Source organism: Cetorhinus maximus, chromosome 5 (assembly GCF_964194155.1).
Source record: "Cetorhinus maximus chromosome 5, sCetMax3.hap1.1, whole genome shotgun sequence".
NCBI lineage: Eukaryota > Metazoa > Chordata > Chondrichthyes > Lamniformes > Cetorhinidae > Cetorhinus > Cetorhinus maximus.
This window is the reverse complement of record NC_135883.1, coordinates 64,065,429-64,089,999: the sequence shown is the minus strand read 5'-3', so window position 1 is coordinate 64,089,999 and position 24,571 is coordinate 64,065,429. Positions and strand designations below refer to the sequence as shown.

At 39.9% G+C, this 24,571-nt stretch overlaps 1 protein-coding gene across 7 annotated transcripts in view; it reads left to right on the top strand.

Annotated features, from left to right (window-relative positions):
• The window catches only part of LOC144680674 (serine/threonine-protein kinase ICK-like), a 57,866-nt gene that overhangs the window by 11,418 nt on the left and 21,877 nt on the right, over positions 1–24,571 (top strand). For 5 of the 7 annotated variants that reach the window (XR_013576601.1, XR_013576602.1, XM_078541915.1 and 2 more), the window contains exons 2-7: positions 1,914–2,188; positions 3,274–3,328; positions 5,812–5,933; positions 12,170–12,249; positions 18,778–18,910; positions 24,210–24,381. Coding sequence is in view for 5 of the 7 variants with exons in the window: in XM_078541915.1 (XP_078398041.1) it covers positions 2,088–2,188; positions 3,274–3,328; positions 5,812–5,933; positions 12,170–12,249; positions 18,778–18,910; positions 24,210–24,381 (663 nt within the window). In the remaining 2 variants the exon portion in view is untranslated. Of the gene's footprint in view, positions 1–877; positions 1,062–1,913; positions 2,189–3,273; positions 3,329–5,811; positions 5,934–12,169; positions 12,250–18,777; positions 18,911–24,209; positions 24,382–24,571 lie in introns of all 7 variants that reach the window. The other 2 variants (XM_078541914.1, XM_078541913.1) reach the window with 2 other exon arrangements.

Below are 24,571 nucleotides of genomic sequence, written 5' to 3'. Positions count from 1 at the left end.
ATGTTCTCAAGGGCAATTAGGGATGAGCAGTAAATGCTGGCCCAGCCAGCAAAGTCCACATCCCGTGAATGAATAAGAAAAAAAAGTATCAATATAGCAGATGTCCCAAGGTGCACAAGCCTAAATTGGAGGAAGGCAGAGATCTCAAAGGCTTGTAGGGCTAGAAGGCCTTGAAAACAAGGCTGGGAGTCGTAAAATTGAGACATTGCTAGTCAGTGTTGGTCAGCAAACACATGAGTGATGGTGCATTAAGATATGGGCAGCATTATTTTGGAAGTGTTTGTAGGGTGGAAGATGGGAACCCAATCAGGAGAGCAAGTCAAATCTAGCAGTGACAAATGCCTGGATGAGGGGCTCAGCAACGGAACAACGATGTTTGGAAGGTGGAAGTAGGCAGCCTTGGTGATGGAACGGATATGTAGTTGGAAGCTCATTTTGGTGTCTGATATGACACCAAGGTTCTGTCTCAGGCAGTTGCCAGGGAGAGGGTTGGTGTTGGTGGTTAGAGGACAGAGTTATTGGTGAGGACCGAAGATCATGGCTTTGGTCTTCCCAATATTTAGCTGTAGAAAATTTCTGCTTATCCAATACTGGATGTCTGATGAACAGTGGGACAAATCAGACAATTGTGAATTACAGCTTGGTGTTGCCAGTATATGTATGGAACCTGAAATGTTTACGGATGATGCTGCAGAGCAGCAGCATTTAGATGAGAAATAGGAGCAGGTCAAGGAGAGACCCTTAAGGTGGATTCCTAATTGAGTGGAACAGGGCCATTGCAGGTGATTGACTAGCTACGACTGGATAGATAATTTGTTAAACAGTTTTTGTGAGGATGCCACTTGCATTTCGTTCATAATATTTAACATGATAATAGTTGCCTTCCTGCCAGAATTCATTGAGGTAAAGAGGGAGAGCTCTCCTATTGAAGATGGAGTTTTCAACTTGGAAAATGTGACAAGAGAAATGGATGACTGCAAAAGTCAACACTGGCCTTGGTCATGAATAAAAATTTAAACATTGGAAGGAGCGGAAGAGGTGAATGTCGATGCCTTGAATAGGTAATTAGCCATAATCCACAAAGGACCAAAGGTGTGTCTCTCTATTAGAGGGAGAGACAGACAGACAATTGGTTATATAGCTCGAGGGGCACCACTCCACACACCACGTGTAGGGCAGGCATCCATAAACTACCACATATAAGCATCTTTTAATGTTAGGAAATGTCTCAAAGTGCTTCACGCATGGGTGAAAAGAAATGGACCTCAAGGCAGGAGGAGAGACTAGGAGTGGTGACTCGAAGCTTTGGTGTAATAATAGGCCAAATCTTGGAGGAAAAATAATGACAAGTTCACAACAAGTGCCTTTGTTAATGAACAAATAGGGCAGCACATTCCGGGAAGAAGAGTTGAGGTACGAGGTGCAAATTCCAAAAGTTCTGGGTTGATTTGCCCACTCTCACAAATGACATCCTGCCCATAGCTTCCCTTTATTGTTAAGAATTGCTGGAGTTGTACAGTAATTGTTCATTTTGCTTGCTGCAGAAAATTGAGGTTCATAATTAACAATGTTACTCCCTTTTAACTATTGAAGTTAATTTTCTTTAAAAGAGTGGCTACATAAATTGTCATGTCTTTGTCATGTGTTTCAAAAATATGAAAGCACTTCATGTATGATGAATTAGTTGAAATTGCTGGAAGGTATAATGTTGGCCAGAGCGCTTGACTCTCAAGGCGCAGAGAATCTTAAAAGCCTGCCTTGAATAGGCAGACAAGATCTTGTTTTATGTTGTGTTCAAAGGATAGTGCCCCTGGCAAGCCAGCATTATTTTCAGTATAGTTTGTGACAGCCACTGGAAAGTTTTTGTTTAAATCTCGTCTGTCTCTAACTTTTTTTTTTCAAACCACGTACAGGTAACATCATCTCCAAAATATGCCTGTCGTAACTGGTATAGACCTAGATGCGAATGGCTACATCATATGTTGCTGCACCAACAGAAGATTCTGTCTAAATAATTTCTTGCCACTGAGTGAGAAACTTTGGGTACATTTCAAACTCTGCTGCAAGTGTAGAGGCTCTGCATTGGCATGAATCGTTACACCACTATGAAACAACTTGGGGATGGAACATATGGCTCCGTTCTCATGGGAAGAAGTATAGATTCTGGAGAGCTAGTTGCCATTAAAAAGTAAGTGATTTAAAAAAATTATTTAAATATTTATGTCATTAATTTACTTAGTTTTGAAGGGCATGCCTCTCTTTGAATATTGATTATGTTGCACTGCAAACTGTTTCCATGTAAACTTGTTTCCTGTTCACATTGGTGTATGCTGTATCTGACTTCAGAATAAAGTAGGATGAGACTTCCTCCTTAAAGGTTAGGTCCTGAGTCTATTCACTACATAACTAGTGTTACAGCAAAGCTGTTTTGCATTGATGCTGTAATTGTGTTCAGTTACATTCTTAGCTCCTTAACTAAACCGTTCTTCAGCCAACCAATAAGAGGTTCTCAATTGTGGCCCAGACTTGCACACATCTCCATGTCTGTACAATCAAAATGATTTAAATCATCAAATAGTAACTTGCGATCAATGCATGATACCATCTGGCCGCTCTCTAATATTGTTGTATTAAAAGGCAATTTCAAAATAAAATGACATGCTGAAATCAAGTTGTGTTATTCTCTCTCTTCCAACTAGCGTTTCCCTAATACCCATCCACCACACTAAAACACTACTGTTTTTCAGTCAAGCACAGTGACTGAAGAAATGCACAGGTGGGAACATGCGGTTCCAGTTCCCTCAGCCTTCTACTGTAGAAAACACTGCCCTGATAAGAGTATGACCGTTGCCCTACCTCTAATTGGTTTGAAATTTAAAAAAAAAACAATTGGCAGTCAATTAACTATTACCAAATCGATCAGATCTTAGTGAAAATAACTGAGGCTAGACTTGCCTGGCAGCAGTTTCCCCAAGAATGCACAGCTAGTGGGAGAACCCAGGAAGTTCATACGCTCAGGCAACCCAAGGCCAGATTTTGGGGATTTATTTTTGCCTGTCTTCAAGAAAAGTGGTGAGATATTTTTGCATTATATATTACAGGTTCTCTTTTTTTATATAACAATCACAAGGCTATTATGTACCGGGCCTCCTTTTTTACTGGTGTAAATGTCAACAATGCTTCCTATTAAAGTAAGCAAATATGTTTTATTTTTTAAAAAAGAAATGTACAACATGGTTGCCTTTTGTTCAATTTACTTTTTTTATTTAATAGAATGAAGAGGAAGTTTTATTCTTGGGACGAATGCATGAATCTCAGAGAAGTCAAGGTATTCCACTTTCTTTACCAATGCTTGTTTTACCTGCAGGCTTTGTTTTTGTTTGAGACTTTTGAGCTCAAACACTTTGCCTTTTTTGATCAGTTTAGTTGTTTATCAGGGAACCCATTGGCTTCACTTAAAGAGCTGTATTAATACTACTGCTAATGTTAAAGACCTGTTTAAGATGACCAAGAGTTTTTTTTTTTAACCCTTTTCGATTCCTTCTGAGGCTTTCTCCCCTTCTCTTCTGATCAATGTTATGCCATTTTCCAAAAGTAAAATACTGGGGATGCTGGAAATCTAAAATAAAACCAAAATGCTGGAAGCACTCAGGTCAGGTAGCATATGTGGAGAGAAAGAGTTAATGCTTCAGATCTGTAACCTTCCTTCGGATAGCTCAAGGACCTGAAACGTTGATTTTGTTTCTTTCTTCGCAGAAGTTGCCTGACCTGCTGAGTGTTGACAGCGTTTTATGTTATTAGGCCATTGTCCCTCCTTCCCAGCTTCAGTTCAAAGTGCTGTTCTTATACTCCTCCCCTTCAGTTTAATGCTGTATTCTTCTCCTGCCTAAACACTCTCTTAATGGTTTACTCTTCTTCAGTACTGCCAGTGACTACCACCGATGTGTTTGAACATGGCTTCACATTCTGCGTGGAAATTCCTGACATAGTGAGAAACCCTCCCATGCCCCCCCACCTCCGACCATGCGCAGGGACATGAATAGCAGAAAATAAAATCTAGCTGTGGTTTTCAAATACAGGGAGCCACAAAGAGTTCTGGGGAGGAACATCAGCATTCCATGTAACTGGATTGGAGAGCCCTGGATCCAGATTGTAGCATGTAGTTTAGGCATCCTACAGTACAGAAACTTCTAGGATTCTCATTCCTTGCATAGAAGTGGCAAAACAACTTGCATTTCTTCATTTAGAAAGATTTGCTTATGAGCACTCTGAGATTATAGGCAATAAGCTAAGGATGCTAAGCGTGAAGGGAAAAGAGAAGTGATGGATTAGGATCAGTTAATGTATGGTTAAAGAGCGAGGCCTTTTTTTAAACCAGCAGAGAGGTGAATAGGTGGAGTGGCTAAACCAGGGAATTTCAGCGATGTGGCCATGTTAACTAAAGTGCAACAGCTATTAGTAGAGAGAGCAGGAAATGGAAAAGTAGCGTGGAGCAGAGGATATACTCAGATAATGTGAACACAGATCATCAAGGATTTGGGTTAAGAGGGGCAAGACAAAGGGAGGCATTTAAAGACAATTAATAAATTTGGGTAGCACTGAAAGATTAAAAAAATTGGGGACCAGTGCTGTAAGTCAGAAGTCAAATTTTAATAGCTTTATACCGAGCTTGTTTTTCAAAGGTTGGATTCAGCTGACGATTGACTGAAATTTGATTTCCAAACTGCAAGTTAAATGATATAAGCATGAATGATGGTTTAGATTTGTACTGGTTTGAACATATAACAGTACACCTTGGCAATGGCAATTCTTTCTTCTTCCCAACACTTCCATTGCAACACATGCTAGTCAATTTTGGTACAACCCACCGTAGCTGCATTGTGCTCCTGCCATTTATAGTTGATACTTAATTGTGGGGAAAATAAAACTTAGTTGGACAACTTCACAATAGAACAGATTGTTACTGAATAGCTCTGTTCCGTCCCTTCATCCCAAGTTTGAAATATCCAAGGAAAAGTTCAGGAGCACTATACGCCATCTTTCATTCAAATTTTGGTTAGGCTTGTTGAGCTGTGAAAAGATTTTTAAGGTTTAAAAATGAAACCCAGACTTTCTGGCTATTTAAGTCCCAAATCAAGCTCTCTGGCCTCTGCGAAAGGTTAACAGGAGCCCATTTAACCTTCAAAAGTTGCAACTCAATGATACCATTGGTACGACACTATTAACATTTTGAGTCAGGGAGGCCTGCATGGTGTGAAACCTGGCAGTTGAATTGTGGCATTAGGTGCAAGTTGGCCAGAAGAGCTCCAGGTAAGTTTTGCTACTTGGCCTGTTTTTAAGAGGCTTGTGGCCCACTAGGAGCAGGAGTGTTCCCAAAGGCCTCACCAGGAAGCCCATGAACTTTCCAGCCCTAATATTGGCCCTGAAAGATACTGCTTCTCCTCTTGATTACAGTTCAGTTATTGCTCACTTTCCCCCTCCCTCTCAATCTTGATCAGAGCCTTTTCTCCTTCCCCTGTTGATTGAAGGGACTACCTCCATGGATCCCTGGCTACTGTCTCCTGCCGATAATTTCCACTCACGCTGTTTAACCAGGCACTCAATTTGGCCAGTTTGTTGGGTGGCAGTTTGCACAAGATTATGTAAATAAGGCCCTGATGTTAAGATCAGCAGAGCCTCCATGATTTCAGCCTTGCTCGAATCTTCACCTACTCACCTCTCTCTTCGCTTTTCCATTTATGTTATGTTAGATTGTCATCACATCTTGAGTGGAATTTAAACATTAATTTAGCTTAAATCTTATCATTTTAGTCACTGAAGAAATTAAACCATGCGAACGTAATCAAGCTGAAAGAAGTTGTAAGAGAAAATGATCATCTCTATTTTGTGTTTGAATATATGAAGGAAAATCTCTACCAGCTGATGAAAGACAGGTAATACTGTCTCTTTATTACCAAATTTGGTCATAATGCACATTAAATAAAGTTGTAAAAACTGCGAGTGGGGGGGTTATATTCTTGAAAATGCTAATTACCTGAAACTTCACATACCTTGAGAGCAGGAAATGTTAATATTTCCTGTTAAAGATGTTTACTGAAAAAAAACAGCAAAACTAAATTTGTTTCTCTGGTAAAACATTTAAATCATTTCATTGTGCAGCACTCCCTTAATTATAAACATTGTTTTTAAATGGTGAAAAAATGCAACATTTGCACAGTATTTACATCAGTAGTAACTGCTAGTTTAAGCTGAATTAAATACCGCTGTGTGAATAACACAAGTAGTACAAAGCTCTTTACAGAAAGTTTTGAGGGCATGCACAACATATTGTGTCAGCATACCTTGTGCCTCTAAGACTTGGGTTTCAAAGCCACTCAACCACAGTAACAAGTGGCATTTATATAGTGCCATTAATGCAGGAAAACCTCCCAAGGCATTTCATGAGTGTTTTGAACAAAATTTGACACTCAGCCGTATAAGGTGATATAAGGGCAGGTGATCAAAAGCTTGGCAGAAGAGGTGCGTTTTAAGGCACTTCTTTGAGAAAAGAGAGACTATTTGAGAGCAATAGAGGTAGGGGCATTGAATATTTTTGAGGCTGAGTTGGATAGATTCTTGATTGACAAGGATGTGAAAGGTAATAGGGGGTAGACAGGAAAGTAGAGTTGAGGCCAAACATTCAGACCAGCCATGATCTTATCAATTGGCTCAAGGGCCTAAATGCTCTACTCCTGCTCCTAATTCGTATGTTTGAGAGGCTTACAAAGAGAGTTCAAGAGCTTAGGGCCTAGATGGTTGAAAACACAACTGTCACCTGTTGCTTAATGGAAATCGGGGATGCTGAATTGGGTACAAATGTCAATTGTTAGACTGGATGAGGTTTCAAAGCTGAGGAGGAGTGAGGCAAGGCCATGGAAGGATTTGAAAATAAGGATGAGAATTTTAAAATTGAGGCATTACTGGACCAGGAGCCAGTGTAGATTAGCAAACAAGGGTAATGGATGAACTAAATTGTACAATTTAGGTTATGGTCAGCAGAGTTCTGGATGAACCGAAGTTTATGTAGGGTGGAAGGCTGGCCAAGAGATAATTAGATTAGATGAGCCTTGAAGTAAAATAGGACATGGATGAGGGTTTCTGCAGCTATGGGGCTGAGGCAGGTTGGAGACTGCAATATTGTCAAGATGGAAATTTGTGGTCTTGATGATTGAGGGGATATGGAGTGGGAAACTTGGCTTGTGGTCAGATAGGACAGTCATTGCGAGCATTCTGGTTCAGTATCAAGACAGTGGCCAAGGAAGTGCCATGGAGTCAATGACAAAGGAATGGAATTTGTGGCAGTGACTGAAGGAAGCTTCTCATTCAATACTGTATGTCAAATAAACAACGTGACAAATCAGAGGCAGTGGAGGAGTTGAAGAGAGTTGGTGGTGAGGTAGGGTTGGGTGTTGTCAGCATAAATGTGGAATTTGATGTTGCACTTTCAGTTGATGTCGCTGAGGGTCAGGCTGAGATGAGAAACAGAAGGGGCCCAAGGATAGACCCTTGGGGGACCCCAGAGGTAATTTTCTGGTAATGGATTGAGAAACCATTGCTAGAGAACAAATGAAAATGGTTTGCTGTAAGCCTGCTATGTGAAATGAGTTTGAGAAGCCTCAACCCGACTCCTAGTGAACAATAGATCATGAACACTTGAACTCATCCAGTAAGTAACTGTTTCAGTTTCTAATTTGGATTCCCAAGTCTGTGCTAAGTTAACTGGTATCATTTAGGGTAACACAAAGGGCTCTCACCCCAGTCTGACATGTGGCAAAAGTAGCCCGAGCTGCTTCTCTTAACTGCATTCCAGGAAACCATGCTTGGGACGACATGTGTCAATAAGGATCAGTATTCCAATCCTCAGCAATGATATATTTTGTCTTGATGGGAACAAAAATTGATTCAGAATTGGATGTAAATTTTTTAACAAGTTTAGTACTAAGCCATCACAAAGCTCAATTCATATTGTTATGCTAGACCAAGATTAGTACCTTAGATAACAAGCCAGTGTCCCCTGTGCTTATTCCCACATGAGCTTCTCATAATGTATTTGAACCTGGTCTACACGCATTCACACAAGAGAAGAAATGCGATTTTAATTTCTTGGTATTCACAGAATACTGACCAGTCAGCTGCTCTGATACATGAATTTTGAGTCCTGCAATTCCTGACAAGTTACGTAATACTTCTGCCATAGTAGGCATTGTTTATTGTATCATTAGGAAAAAATGCAGCCACTAATGTTGCACAATAGTGTCTTTGTAATTTAATTTTTTTTAAAGCTAGGAAAGATCGCTTTATTTTTTGACTGCCTTTTGATGTCTTGGGTGTAGTGAAGTTGGAGTAGAATATAGTTTATAATTTGAGCTGTTTTAAAAGAATTATGGAATCCAGAACTGGACTCCCTTTTTATATGCTCACAGCCCTTACCCTACTAAAAGTTTTGATCAAAGTTGGACTAATTTACTCTGGTTTGTAAGTGTCTGCCAGACACGTGGTTGGCCATTAAAACTTCCGAAAAGTTCAAATTTATGGAGCTCTATTGGTTCAGTTGTTGAGAAAAAATGAAGTTATTTGTTTTAAAGAATTTTTTTCACAATCAAAAAAAACCTTTAGTAAAACAAATGACCAATGAAGCATTTTTAGCCGTAATGGATTTTCTGTTAGATTCTACCTTGCTAGTCAATGGACAAAGTTAAAATTAGGTGTAGTTAATGATTGAGTAAGCTGTAGAGTTCACTTTATGGTCATTGGCTACTACATAGTTATTAATGTGTTTCTTAGATTGTTCATGTGGAGTAAAAGGTAGTTTAATAACAAGTGCAGAGCCTCAGCACTATTGTTTTCAAGAAACTTTGAGATACATGTCTGGATATTTTTGGAATTGATCAGTGTGTAAAGTCAGTTCATTCAATTGCAAGCTGTGTGTGGGCCTGCTAGCAGTTCATTTACAGCAACTGTATTTATGGAGTTATGCTGAATTTGCCCCCCAAGTGAGATTAAGAAATAAACTTTCAGTTTTCTTCTGAAAATCCTTTAGAAGAAATTTTGAATTAATCTTTGTAATCTTTTAATTGAAGAGTGCAGCCTGTCTGAATCTAGTATGGGTTAAGATTCAATTTGCCAGATCATTTCCTGTCCACAAAAGTGGCCATGCCTCAATATCTTGTGTTCTGCCTAGATTGTTAGATTCCGATGAATGCGCGGGTTCAGGAATATTCTTCAAATTGTACTTATTTTCTTAAATGCAGGCACTAGTAGGCAAATTTATAAGTTTTCATGTCAAAGATAATTTACTAAGGTGACTCATGTACACCATTGAAACTATTAAATGGTTCAATATAATTTTTAAAAGTCATTTTCAATGGAGGATTGGATGCTCCTGTTAAAATGATTATCTTCGTGATAAACCCATTTGAAAACTATAAATAAACTACACAAAGTTACCATTATTAAATATATGAAGTATATTCTAATGGAATGAGGAAAAAGGAAACAATTACACTGAAGTATGCTTTCCGATTGCCCCGTATCATTGAAGATTTTATGTTTGTCATTATGAAAATGAATTTTATCAGCAACTTGAACTGTGTCCTAACAGGTGAAATTTTGGGTGTAATTTCCTGATTGTGCCCAAAGCAGAAAATCTTTTGCTAAATTTTTTAGTAATTGTGTCTTATAGTTTATAGCTTGATCCACAGTTCAATAGAGGTCTGTTTCAAGACCGACAAAAGACAAGAGTATCACGTAACTATGCGTGATATATTCCATCAAGTTGGGAAAAATGGCAGTGGTTCTTAGACTTCTGGGTCACTCTACATTCACCTAGATATCAGGCGATTGAGGACATGTTCAGGACATGCTTTATTACATCCAATACAGGAATTTTCAATGATGCTAAGCTCGAGGAAACATCTGGTGTAAAATTCCAAAAAGTTAATTGTTGGTGTGTATATTATTCAAGTGGAACTGTCAGATCAAATAGTTCCAGGTCTTATGCCTGGCTTGTGGTGATCTGGATGATCTCACCCAGGGTGTGATTGGGGAACTAGTATTGTATTGATCGCTTATGAGTTGGAGTGATGGAAAGTACACATGTAAAGACACCAAGCAAGTTTGAAATAAAAATAACTGACTGTTGTGCACTCTGATCAAAATAACATGTTGATGCTATTGTTTAGACTCCGATGTGACAATGGTTGATTGGGTAAGACAAAGTGCTGGGAGTGTTTGTGGAACTAGATCCCAATTGGTCTAAGTGCGCTGAGGAGAAATGAGAAGAAAATTGATGTTGGAAGAAGAATTGTTCTAAAAAATCTGTGGAAAAATTGTGATATGACAAATTTTTCTGGGCCATTTTTGATGGTTTGGAATTTAACGTTGAGTTTGAATATTCCTAAATGACTAAATCAACCGAAATTCTGGTTGCCATGCTTTTAAAAATTATTCCACTGGATGGCCTCCAATTGGAAACGGCACAGGCCTTAAAAGACATTGCTGAAATTCAGTAATTTTAGCACCTTTTCCAATAAAACCATTTTAATTTCGTTGAAGTATATGGCAAAACAACTGAGATGAGAATTGTATCATGGATCTGAGTGAAAATTTGAATATTTGCAAAGGCAATGAGTGTACAGTATTCACAGAATCTCTCAGTGCAGCAGAGGACCTTAGGCCCATCGAGTCTGCACCGACACGTGAGAAATACCTGACCTACCTATTAATCCCATTTACCAGCACTTGGCCCATAGCCCTGAATGCTATGAACTGCCAAGTGCTCATCCAGGTACTTTTTAAAGGATGTGAAGCAACCTGCCTCCACCACCCTCCCAGGCAGCACATTCCCGACTGTCACAACCCTCTGGGTAAAAAAGCTTTTCCCCTCATTCCCCCCACCACTAAACCTCCTGCCCCTCACCTTGAACTTATGTCCCCTCGTGACTGACCCTTCAACTAAGGGGAACAGCTGCTCCCTATCCAACCTGTCCATGCCCCTCATAATCTTGTACACCTTGATCAGGTCGCCCCTCAGTCTTCTCTGTTCCAACGAAAACAACCCAAGCCCAAATCTATCCAATCTCACCTCATAACTTAAATGTTTCATCCCAGGCAACATCCTGGTGAATCTCCTCTGCACCCCCTCCAGTGCAATCACATCCTTCCTATAATGTGGCAACCAGAACTGCACACAGTACTCCAGCTGTGGCCTCACCAAGGTTCTATACAACTCCAACATGACCTCCCTACTTTTGTAATCTATGCCTCGATTGAGAAAGGCAAGTGTCCCATATGCCTTTTTCACCACCCCACTAACATGCCCCTCCGCCTTCAGAGATCTATGGACACACGCACCAAGGTCCCTTTGTTCCTCAGAACTTCCGAGTGCCATGCTGTTCATTAAATACTTCCTTGTCAAATTACTCCTTCCAAAGTGTATGACCTCACACTTTTCATGGTTAAATTCTATCTGCCACTTAGCTGCCCATTTGATCGTCCCGTCTATATCTCCCTGTAACCCAAGACACTCAACCTCACTGTTAACCACCCGGCCAACCTTTGTCATCTGCAAACTTACTAACCTCACACCCCACATAGTCATCTATGTTGTTTATATAAATGACGAATAATAGGGGACCCAGCACAGATCCCTTTGGTACGCCACTGGACACTGGCTTCTAGTCACTAAAGCATCCTTCTGTCATCACCCTCTGTCTCCTATAACTAAGCCAATTTTGAATTCACCTTATCAAATTACCCTGTATCCCATGTGCATTTGCCTTCTTTCTAAGTCTCCCACGTGGGACCTTTTCAAAGGCTTTGCTGAAAACTACAAACATTAGAAACAGCCGTGAAAACGTTATAAACAGTATTTAATTATTGTAACATACGTTAACCTTGTTGCAGTGAATTTATCATTTAAAATACTACCATTAGCTTGCATCTCTTGAATATACAACATGTTTAAAACTGCATTCATACTGAATTCAGAGATATCCCAGTACTGTTGGATTAACAGGTTTACCCTGTTCCAAGCCAATAAAATCTGTCGATAGAGGAACGCTTGAAAGCACATTGCCATCAAATGATAATCCTGTACTTGTTGAAATTAATAACTGATTCTTATTTACAGAAACCGACTGTTTCCTGAATCGTCCATTAGGAATATCATGTACCAGATACTTCAAGGATTAGCTTTTATCCACAAGCATGGTAGGTGTTCAAAACTACTTGAGGAGAAAAGTGTGCAAGCAATTCAAGAATATAGTTAGACCTTAAAAACAAAACAAGTGTTTAATGTAAAAAAAAAACTGTATCTTAAAAATTGAAACACTGAAGCCCAGTTTGTTGGATCTGATTTAGGGAAAAATAAAATTACCCGCTTCCTCTTGTTGGTCCCACTCTTTGATCTTGAGCCATTTCTTTCTGTATCTGCTCTGAGCTCTGCTGATACATTGTTCTTCCAACCTACATGTGCACATGTTTTTACTATTTTGCACTTTAAACAAAAAATAAAGTTGTGTGGTGAGGCTGTTGAAGGTTACGTCACATCATTGAAAACAATACAAGCAGTTGACATTTTAAGATATTTACAACTCTTTTCTACCTGCTGTAAAACAGGCTAATCATTCAATATTAATTAGATATTATTCATATCATTCATAATATTCAGCTTTCTTTAGTTGTTAGTGGTTCAAACCCTGCCATGACTTGTGCATGCCATCTAAACTGATAGCACTATATGGCACAATACTGAGGATTTGGCCCCCTCTGCCTGTTCCAATGGTGTAAGTGGGCGTTAAAGATCCCATCGCATATGCATGGAGGCAGGGGGAATGGCTGAGGTATTAAATGAATATTTTGCATCTGTCTTTACCAAGGAAGAAGATTCTGCCCAGGTCATGGTGAAAAGGGGAGGTAGCTCAGATACTTAAAGCATTTAAAATTGATAAGGAGGTGGTATTGGATAAGTAGCCTGTACTTGCAGTTTTTAAGGTAACAGGACCAGATGAGATGCACCCAAGGGGTACTGAAGGAAGTGGGAGTGGAAATTGTGGAGGCACTGGTCATAATTTTCCAATTTTCCTTTGACTCGGATGGTGCCAGAGGACTGCAGAATTGCAAATGTTACACTCTTGTTCAAAAAAGGCTATAAATATTAGCCCAGCAACTACAGACCAATCAGTTTAACCTTTGGTGGGGAAGCTTTTAGAAACAATAATTCAGGGCAAAATTAATAGTCACTTGGGCAAGCGCCGGTTAATTAAGGAAAATTGTGTTTAACTAACTTGCTGGAGTTTTTTGGTGAGGTAATGGAGGATTGGTGAGGGTAATGCTGTTTATGTGGTGTGTATGGATTTCCAAAAGGCATTTGATACAGTGTCGCACAGCAGACATGGGCAAATTCGAGCTCATAGAATAAAAGGGACAGTCGCAACATAAATTGGCTGAGTGACAGGAAACAGAGTATTGATGAATGGTTGTTTTTTGGACTGGAGGAAGGTTTATAGTGGAGTTTCTTAGGGATGGGTGTTAGGACTCTTGCCTGTTGCGATGTATATATTAATGACCTAGACGTTGGTATCCAGGGCACAACTTCAAAATTTGCAGATGATAGGAAACTTGGAAATATCCTGAACCATTAGGAGGATAGTGTAGACTTTCAGAAGGACGTGGGTTGGTAGAAAGAGTGGACAAGTGGCAGATGAAATTTAATGCAAAAAAAGTATGAAGTGATTCATTTTGATAGGAATGCAGAGAGAGACAATGAAATAAAGGGTGCAATCCTAAAAGGGATGCAGGAGCAGAGGGACCTCAGTGTAAATGTGCATAAATCATTGGTGGCAGGGCAGATTGAGAGTGTGGTTAATAAAGCATACGGCATCTTCGGCTTTATTAATAGTGACATAAAGTACAAAAGCAAGGAAGTTATGTTAAACTTGTAGAGAACACTTGTTTGGACTCAAATGTAGTATTACATCCGTTTCTGGGTGTCACACTTTAGGAACGATATGACTACCTTTGGAGAGTGTGCAGAAAAGATTCAGGTAAACAGCTCCAGGGATGAGGAACTTCAGTTATGTAGATAGATTGGAGTTGGGACTGTATCCCTTTGGAGAAGAGAAGGTTGAGTGGAGATTTGATAGAGGTACTCAAAATTATGGGGAGTCTGGACAGTGTAGATGGGGAGAAATTGTTCCCACTCGTGGAAGAATAGAGAACCAGAGGGCACAGGTTTAAGGTAACTAGCAAAGAGGCAATAGTGACATGAGGAAAAACACTTTCACACAACAAGTGGTTAGGATCTGGAATGCACTGCCTGAATGTGTGGTGGAGGCTGGGCCAGTTGAGGCTATCAAAAGAGATTATTGTTTGAAAAATAAAAATTTGCAAGGCTGCAGGGGAGTACCACTAGGTGAATTGCTCCTTCGTAGAGCCACCATAGACACGGCGAGCTGAATGGCCTCCTCCTGTACTGTAACCATTCTATGATTCTACGACTGGAAAAAAAAACAACCATATTAACTTCTCCCAACTTCTCCTTCGAGCAAAACCATAAAAAACACATTAACCAGTTGTTGACCTCATTACAGCTTGAATAATAGTTTAACTGCACAGAAGCTGTCTTAGAGCTGTCCTATAATTAACTTTGTTTGTAAATTAACTATTAACTGGTATAAAAGTTAAGGCGTGCATGCCAGGATGGTTTGTGCTGAACTAGTTGACCTCTGCCTTGGAAGTGGAGAGGGGAAAAGCTCCTGACTGTTTTGCTATTCCCTAATAGAAATTGAATACGCAAAGCTTTGCTAAGAACATGATAAGATTTGGTCATGATGCATACCAAAAAGCCTGCTGACACTCACTGACTAGGTTTACACAAGAATAATTACCTGAGCAAGGTACTAAAGAACTACTGCCACTCTTGAATGAGTCTACACTTTAGACGCAAGGCAGGAACTAAAATGTATTCCAAAACGCCATTTTTCTTTTGTCTATGTTCTTGTTTTTTTTATTATTATACACAGCTTACTTTTGAGGTGATCTGGGCACTTAGTGTTGAAAGGTAAAGGATTGTGTAGCCATTCACTTTTAAGTACAAAATGAATCCAAGCAATGTTTAAATTGTACCTTTTTAATGTAGAAAAGATTGTCACAAAGTACTTTAGAGGTGTTATTGGCAAATAGATGCATAGTCAACAAATGAGGTATTGGGTGGAGTGACCAAAAGCTTTGCCTGAGCTAGGTTTTAAGAAGGGAGAGAGGCATGGAATTCCAGAACATAGGGCCTTGGCAAAGCCATGTGAACTGAGTTGAAGGGAGGGAAGTATGCAAAAAACGCATTGTCTGATGAGCAGAGCAAGGGAGTTGCAGGACTGGAGGAGGTAACAGAAATAAGCATGGATGAGGCTTTGATGAGATTTAACGATGAGTAAACATAGATGATAAATGTGTGGTCTGTGTGCAAGATATGGGTTTTTGATGAACTGGGGTTTATGGGAAAAATGTTGGATAGGATGCTGGGTAGAAGAGAATAGGTGATCTAGACATGGATGAGGGTTTCAGCACAAGGTGGCTGGAGGCAGATGATGTTACAAAGATGGAGGTAAGCAGACTTCACAGTGGAGAGGATTTGAATTGGATGGCCAATACAGGATCAAATCCAAACTTGGGAACTGTCTGGTACAGCCTAAGATCATGGTCAGGATGTGAATGGAATTAACATGGGTATGGTGTTTGTGGGCAAACTGATTAAGCTGGTGTTATCCTAACCTCCTTGGCAGGTTTTCATATTCAATCCTTCTAAAGAGAATGGATTGTTTGGGCTTTAGGAGATTGATGCCTCCTTTATCTGAGCACACTGTGCACCAGTTTTGCTGAGGAAGGAGAAAAGTGGCGACAACAATAAATATAAAAGATCCCAGCAGATATCTTGAGACTTCCCTGATGTGGCTTTTCTTTTGAAAGAGAGAAAGAACTTGTGATGATACATACAAACATGCGAATTAGGAGCTGGAGTACGCCCCTTGAGCCTATTCTTGCCATTCAATAAGATCATGGCTGATCTGATTGTAACCTCAGCCCCATATTCCTGCCTACCCCCAATAACCTGTCATCCCCTTGTTAATCAAGAATCGATCTACCTCTGCCTTAAAAATATTCAAAAGACTCTGCTTCCACCACCTTTTGAGGAAGAGAGTTCCAAAGACTCAACACTCAGAAAAAAATTCCCCTAATCTCTGCCTTAAATGAGCAACCCTTTAGTTTTAAACAGTGAACCCTAGTTCCAGATTCTCCCACAAGAGAAAACATCCTCTCCACATCCACCCTGTCAAGGCCCCTCAGGACCTTAAAGGTTTCAATTAAGTTGTCTCTTACTCTTCTAATTTCCAGTGGATACAAGCCTAGACTGTCCATCCTGTCCTCATAAGACAACCTGTCCATTCCTGGTAGTAGTCTAGTACACCTTCTCTGAACTGCTAACGCATTTACATCTTTCTTTAAATAAGGAGACCAGTACTGTACACAATACTCCAGATGTGGTCTCACCAGTCCTGTACAACTGAAGCATAACCTCCCTACTTTTGTAATCAATTCCCCTCACAATGAATGATAACATTCTATTAGCTTTCCTAATTACTTGCTGTACCTGCATAGGCTCCTTTTGTGATTCATGCACAAGGACACCCAGATCCCTCTGAATCTCAGAGCTCTGCAATCTCTCACCATTCAGATAATGAGCTTTTTTCATTCTTCCTGCCAAAGTAAACAATGTCACGTTTGCCTGCATTATGCACCATTTGCCAGATCTTTGCCCACTCACTTAACCTGTCTATTTCACTTGGTAGCCTCCTTACGGCCTCTTCACAATTTACTTTCCTACCTACCTTTGTGCTGTCGGCATATTTAGCAACCTTTCCTTCGGTCCCTTCAGCCAAGTCATTTATATAAATTGTAAAAAGTTGAGGCCCCAGCACTGATCCCTGTGGCACACCATTCGTCACACCCTGCCAACCAGAAAAAGACCCGTTTGTGCCTACTGTTTCCTGTTCGCTAGCCGATCTTCTATCCATGCCAATATGTTACCCACTATACCATGAGCTTTTATTTTCTGCAATATTCTTTGATGTGGCACTTTATCAAATGCCTCTTGGAAATCTAAGCACAGTACGTCCACCGGTTTCCTCTTATCCACAGCACATGTGAATCCTTCAAAGAACTCCAATAAATTGGTTAAACATGATTATCCTTTCACAAAACCATGTTGACTCTGCCTGATTGCCTTGAATTTTTTCTAAGTGCCCTGCTGTAACATCTTTAATAATAGCTTCTAACATTTTCCCTATAACAGATGTTAAGCTAACTGGCCTGTAGTTTCCTGCTTTCTGTCTCCCACCCTTTTTGAATAAAGGAGCTACATTTGCTATTTTCCAATCTGATGGAACCTTCCCTGGATCTAGAGACTTTTAGATGGTGCCATTTAAAACTTCTACACATTCACTTTGGGATGTTCGATTGCTGTTGTAATGCAGGAAATGCACTGCATTTTGTGGGAACTGTTTTAGTGATAGTTGAGGGATAAATATTGGTCGCCTGGGGAGCTCCTCTGTTGCTCTTCAAAATAGTGCTGTGGGATTTTTTAATGCACATCTGAGGGGGCAGAATGGGCCTTAATTTGACATCTCATCCAAAAGCTGACACCTCTTGCTGAAGTGTCTGCCTAGTTTCTATGCTTAAAGTGGTTTTTAAATTAAATGCATTGCACTTCTGTATTTCTAGTTTGTCAAGCCTGCAGAGAGCTGCCATACATCGAAGTAGAGTTGTGAGTGAAGTTATAACCAATGTAGGAGAAAGCTGCCATTGTCCAAATTCTTGTATGCTATAAAATTTGTTTGTTGAACTTGAGAATTTCTTCTATAAACTTGTTGATTTAGATTTTTGTAGGTTTCCGTTTTCTCTTTATATTTTATTTGTACTGATATACACAAGGTCACAAAATCAAGCAGCATAAATACTCTGCCTATAAGAGCCGTTCAAAGGCTGGGCATTTTGTGATGAGTGACTCGCCTCCTGACTGCCTTTAGCCTTTCCACCATTGACAAGACACAGGAATGGAGATGGAATACTCTCCACTTTCCCAGATGAGCATAGCTCCAACAACACTTAAGCTTGACATCATCAAGGACCAAGCTGTCTGATTGACTGGCTCTCCATGCTTCACCACCATAAAGATTCACTCCCACCACTACCGACACACAGTAGCAGCAGTGTGTGCCATTTACAAGATGCATTGCAACAACCTGCCAAGGCTTCTTTAACAGTGCTTTCCAAACCTATGACCACAACCACAGAAGGACTAGGGCAGTGGTTACATGGGAACATCACCACATCCAAGTTACTGGCCATCCTGATTTGGAAGTGTATTGCTGCCCCTTTGTCACTGGGTCAAAATCCTGGCACCCCACCCCCCAAAACACTGAACAGAGCTGTGGGAGTATCTTCACCACATAGCCTGCAGAGGTTCAAGACGGTGGCTCACTCCCATCTTCAAGGGCAATTATGGATGAGCAATAAATCCTGACCTTGCCACAACCGTGAATGAACAAAAAAAAAAACAATCTTAGGAAATGGATGGGTGGTTGCAATAGGAGAAAAATAACTCTGGTAGGGGCAAACCCTTTTATTACTGCAGGAAATAATTTTATCCTTTGATTCTGTTTTTATTTGTGTGTGTTGTTCCAGGATTTTTTCATCGTGACATGAAACCAGAAAATCTGCTTTGTATGGGACCGGAACTTGTAAAAATAGCTGATTTTGGTCTAGCTCGTGAAATTCGATCTCGTCCACCCTACACTGATTATGTGTCTACAAGATGGTAAGAATGTCTTTTCTAATAACAAGCACTTACAATTTCTAATTCAGTTTGACAATTGCCAAGTGGCTTTACACTAGTTAAATGCATGTCAAGGGCAGCTGTGAAAGTCTGCATAAGTAGCGAATAAAAATTGTATTTCACAGCTGGATGTGACATCCAACAGTTTGCTTTTTGTAATTTTACTTTTATGGACATGGATGTCTTATAAACCAAAGGTAGCTGATAGTGTTTAAGCATGAAAGTTAAGTTAGTGCTAAATTTTCAGTGATTCCTTTGCTTCAACCATACTGTAGATGTTGGTATATAAGTTGACCGTTGAAGCCTCAAAATCCCTCAAAATTGGGGTCGACTTACATACCAAGTATAAAAGCAAACAGCCGATGGTCGCCACCTTGAAATGTCATCAGCATCTGATGCAAAGTGAGCATGTCTTAAACTCGCCCTTATTGCCTGATTTTTGACCCCTTGTGCCCAGTTATAAGGTACCGTTAAATAAAGCATATATTTGTGGGGTGAGTTTACATTGCACCTTTTTTGAATAAACAAAAGCATGGGAGTCAATAGCTCCCTGGTGCATTCACCATGGTAATATCTCAACCAAAGGAGCTGACTTGCCAACCAATCAGCACTCCTTTTCTCATACAGTAGAAATTATTCCCTTTGAAATTTGGCAATCTTGCATCTGTGCAAGATGAAAAGTTTCAACAGCTTGTCTCTTTATTTGTCAGCAAAACATCTGTAATGTTGCTAAAAGCTTTATGTCAGAAGTCCAAATACTTCAGATTTACTTGATCTTTGACACTTTCAGTAACGACCACAATTGGCTAAGTTTTTAGTGGTAAAATTTGGCAAACTAGGAAGGAAAACAGATAATTAACATGTTAATCCATGAATATTTTATATTTTATTTGGCAAACTTATTGGAACAGATTCTATAATTTCACATTGATTTCTCATGATCTTGAATGCAAGGTTTGAAACTTCTTGTGAAATTTTGCCTGGGAACGATGATGCATGGTCCAAAGGAAAACTGGCACGTTATTTATGATATATGCATCTGTAGTCATGGTGACTACAAAACATCTACTCCAGGAAGAATCGGCCAATCTCATCCTGTTAATACAGGCAACCATGTTACAATCCTTTTGAGAACTAAAATGGTGTTTATAGTTGAAGTTTTTTTGAGGCAATGAGGTACATGAGGGTAATGCAGTTGGAATGGTGTATGTGGACTTCCAAAACAAGTTTGAAGTGCCACATAATAGACTTGTCAGCACAGTTGAAACCCATCTATTAAAAGAGACAGTGGCAGCATGGATACAAAACTGAGTGACAGGAAATGGAGAGGTAGCTGTGAATGTTTTTTCAGATTGGAGGAAGGTATATAATGGAGTTCTCCAGTGGTTTGTACTAGGACTATTCTTGATGTGTATTAAACTTTGTATGGGGGACAATTTTAAAGTTTTCAGATGAGACAAAACTTGGAAGTATTATGAACTGAAGAGGATTATGATGGACTTCCAAGAGAGCATGATCAAGCTAATGGACTGGGCGGGCAAGTGGCAAACAAAATTTAATTTAAAGAAGTGTGATGTGATTTCCTGTCCTTCTAGCCAAAATGAGAGGCAATATAAAATAAAGGATATGGGGCTGCAGGAGCAGAGGGGCCTTACGGTATATGTGCACAAATTGTTGAAGGTGGCTGAGAATTGATGCAGGATGGAGGGTTACAGATGCCTGCAATAGTAAGACTGGTTCTGGGAGGGCTGGGTTTTCCCTGAACATAGTCGAAACCTATTGGGGAGGATTTAAACTAACTTTTTGGAACCGGGAAATATTAACAAGGAAAATCAGGGTGCACAAAGAATTGGGAGGGATAGATAGCACTAGTGTAGAAACTAGTTCCTCAGTATGGAATGTTAGCGCAGCATTATCAGTGTAGAGCATGGTGAGGGTTTGGTGCACTCCTGTCTTGGATCTCAGGCGAACAAGGCTGACCAGCTCTCCGTCAGTTCTGGTATGCAAGTAGACACATTCTGTAGATGACCTGAGGGATACAACAGCAGTAAAGAGAAGAATATGCCTAAGAGCGCTGGTGCCAGAACACAACCCTGTTTGACCCCACTGTGGATCTCAGATCCTATGTTGCCTTGTCATAGCTGACTTTACCAATCATTTTGTCATGGAAAGAGGGGATCACATTGAGCAGCTTTGGGAGGTAATCAATTTTCACCAGCAGCTTAAAAAGACCGCTTCTGCTCACATTGTTGAATGCCTTGGGTGAGATCGTTAAAGGCAATATATAGTGGCCTCCTTTGTTCACGTCATTTCTCTTGAAGCTGCTGGACTGAAATCATGTCAATTGTAGACATTCTAATTCTGCAACCGCACTGGGATTTGAGATGGATGTGTTTAGCTAAGACCTGCAGTTTGTCTAGGGCAACTCAGGCATACTGAAGATTGCCTGAGCAGCAAATCAGCAGACTCTCATATATCTGTAAAGGCGATCAGCATCTGTGTTGAGCGATGTATAAATTTTAAGTTGAAAAGGAAGGTAGAGTGGTTCCAGGTCACTTGGGTTTTTTATGAGCCTTAGTGCCTTAAAGTCTGGATGGACCTGTGGCTGAAAGGTCAGTCTTTGGGGTTATATATTTATATTTATAAATGGATAACTATAAATTTATATACATTGAGATTTAACAACCCCTGAAGTTGGAAATGGGTTAAAAAGGGGTGAGAAGTTTAGTGTTTTTTGGGAAAAAAAAATGAACTGTTGCTTAGCAACAGTGGTCAAGAGATAGAGACACAGAAAAAGACTGGAGAGAGTTCAGTGTGTGTCAGAGTGAAGATGGGGATTTTCAGCTATGAGAAAAGTACAAGGCTAGTGGGATAGTAGTTGTAATGTGGTCAGTTTAGCAGTGTTGCTACTGAAACAGTGAGTTTAAAGTGTGGTTATTTTTGGTGTCCTGGGGAGAGGCGAGAGTTGTGTGAGAAGCAGCAAGTGAATGTTCAAGAATTCACTGGAAGAAAACTACACGTGTACCAGTCCCAAGCAAATGTGCTTTTGTGTCAAGCTAGTGGTAACTTTCCACTTGCTGGTGTCTGTAAAGATATTGCTGGGTAAAGGAATATTGGGAGATTGAAGCATCATCTTGTGTTTGTACTGAGACCGTTCCAACCTTTTTGCTTGGTGTAATTTTGTTCGTTACTTGTTTTAATATTTTATTCTTTGTGTTAAAAGTCCATCAGCAGACTCCTATGAATTTGTTCAGTAGCTTTCCATGTTTTCTTTAAAAAAAGTTAGGATCTCTCAAGCCAGGCTTCACTCTGGGATTTGACTTGTCTAGTAGTAATATCAGCTGGGATCGTAACACATCAGAAAGACAAATGTCATCGTCCAGGATGTTGCCATATTGCCATCAATCAGCATTGACAATGTGATGCTGGATATTGTTGTTAGCTTCACATATCTAGACTGTACAATCAGTAATCTGTCACTTGATGCCGAAATCAGCACAATCGTTGCAAAAGCTGTAGAGGTTATATCCAGGCTGAGTAAGAGAGCATGGAACAGCTGCAACCTAACTGAGAACACCAAACTGCAAATCTACCAAGCCTATGTCCTCAGCACACTCCTCTACAGTGGCGATAATACCTGGACAACATACATACCAATATACGAATTAGGAGCCGGCCACTTGGCCCCTCAAGCCTGCTCTGCCATTCAATAAGATCATGCTGATTGGATTGTAACCTCTCATCTACCCCCAAAATATGAAATAATTCATTTTGGCAGGAAGGATAAGGAGAGGCAATATAAAATAAAAGGTACAATCCTAAAGGGGGTGTGGGAGCAAAGAGACTTGAAGCTATATGGGCACAAACCATTGAGGCTGGAAGGACAGGTTGAGAAATGCACATGAGATCTAGGGCTTTATTAGTCTGGATAAAGAGTAGAAAGGTAGACAAGTCATGAACTTGTATAAAGTGCTGGTTCGGTCTCAGCTGGAATTTGTGTCCAATTCTGGGCACTGCATTTAGGTACAATGTGAAGACAGAGAAGGTGCAGAAAAGCTACGCGAGAATGATTTCAGGGATGAGGAACTTCAGCTATATGGATCAATTAGAGGAGCTGGGGCAAAAAATCATGAGGGATTTGGTTTGAGTAGATAGGGAGAAATTGTTTCTGTTGGTGAAAGGATTGAGAACCAGAGGACATTGATTAAAAGTGGTTGGCCCAAAGGAACAACAGTAACAGGAGAAAAAACATTTTTTTTATACACTGTGGTTAGGATCTGGAATGGTCTGCCTGAGAGTTTGGTGGAGGCAGATTCAATCATGGCCATCAAAAGAGAATTGGATAATTATCTGAAGCAAAAAGAAAATTGCAGGGCTTGGGGTAAAAGGTATGTGAGTGGGGAGAAGAGTTGAAGAGTCGATCTTCTGGAGAGCCAGCATGAACACAACCTCTGAATTACAGCCTCCTGCCCTGTAACCATTTTGTTCTTCAATTTTATGATTACTCTGCTCTGCCTCCAGTTGCGTGAATAATTGTGGGAAGAAAAAAAGTTAAAATAGCTACCATGCTCTCACCATGGAGAGTAAAAAAAATTAATGGAATTCATTGGAGATCTTTTCCCTGCAAAACACTATTTCAGAAATAAATTCCGTGGTGGTGAAGTCTTTTGGCATGACCTGAGGATGAGAAAGGTGCTGTATATATGCAAATTCATTCTGGCTGGGCTACAATAATTATGTTGGACCTTCTAGTCTGAAACTTACATTTTTATTGCTCTGAGAAAGAGGAAATTGAAGCGTTGCTGAAACAGCATCAAAAAGTAAATGAGGTAACCTTGCTTGACTTCCTGCTTTTGTTTAGCTTTTAAACTATGGAGACTATTGCATTAAAGTCACAAACGAGAAAGATAAAGATCCTCAAGGCTGAATCCCCAGTTGGAAGGACTTGTGTATTGTTTTTTTTGAAACAATTTTAAGAATGCTGGCAAGTTTTTTGCTTTTTAAAAGGTTCCTTCGCATTGGAGTTATTGTTTATATTGTGCATCTTGCATCTGATGGCGTCTAAATGGTTCTCTGTAACTAACTGAAAAGAATAATATCAGGAAGTTCAGAAAAGTGCATGAATAATTGCCTCAGTTTAACCAGTAGGTGGAGTTAGTCCATTTCAGGTGAAGCCAAAAAGTCCAGTGAATTTGATTTCCTTTGAAGAAGGGGCAAATTGTATTGATCATTGCAATGTTCATATCATCATGCACAAATTTTTATCCTTTTTTGTTTACAGGTACAGAGCACCTGAAGTTCTTCTGCGATCAACAAATTATAGCTCTCCTATTGACATGTGGGCTGTTGGTTGTATTATGGCAGAACTCTACACATTAAGACCTCTTTTTCCTGGCTCTAGTGAAATAGATGAGGTTTTCAAAATTTGCCAAGTTTTAGGAACACCTAAAAAGGTATGAGACCGTATCAAAGTGCTTGAAGTTACTTTAAAATTAAAAAGTGTAGGGTGACTGTTGATACCCATAGCACAGACCATCACCATTGATGTAAAGAGCACGATAGAAGACTCAAATAAATAGTACTCAGCTGATATGAAGCTTGTATATTGGGAGTGAGGGAAGACTTTGAGGTGTGTGGAATTCC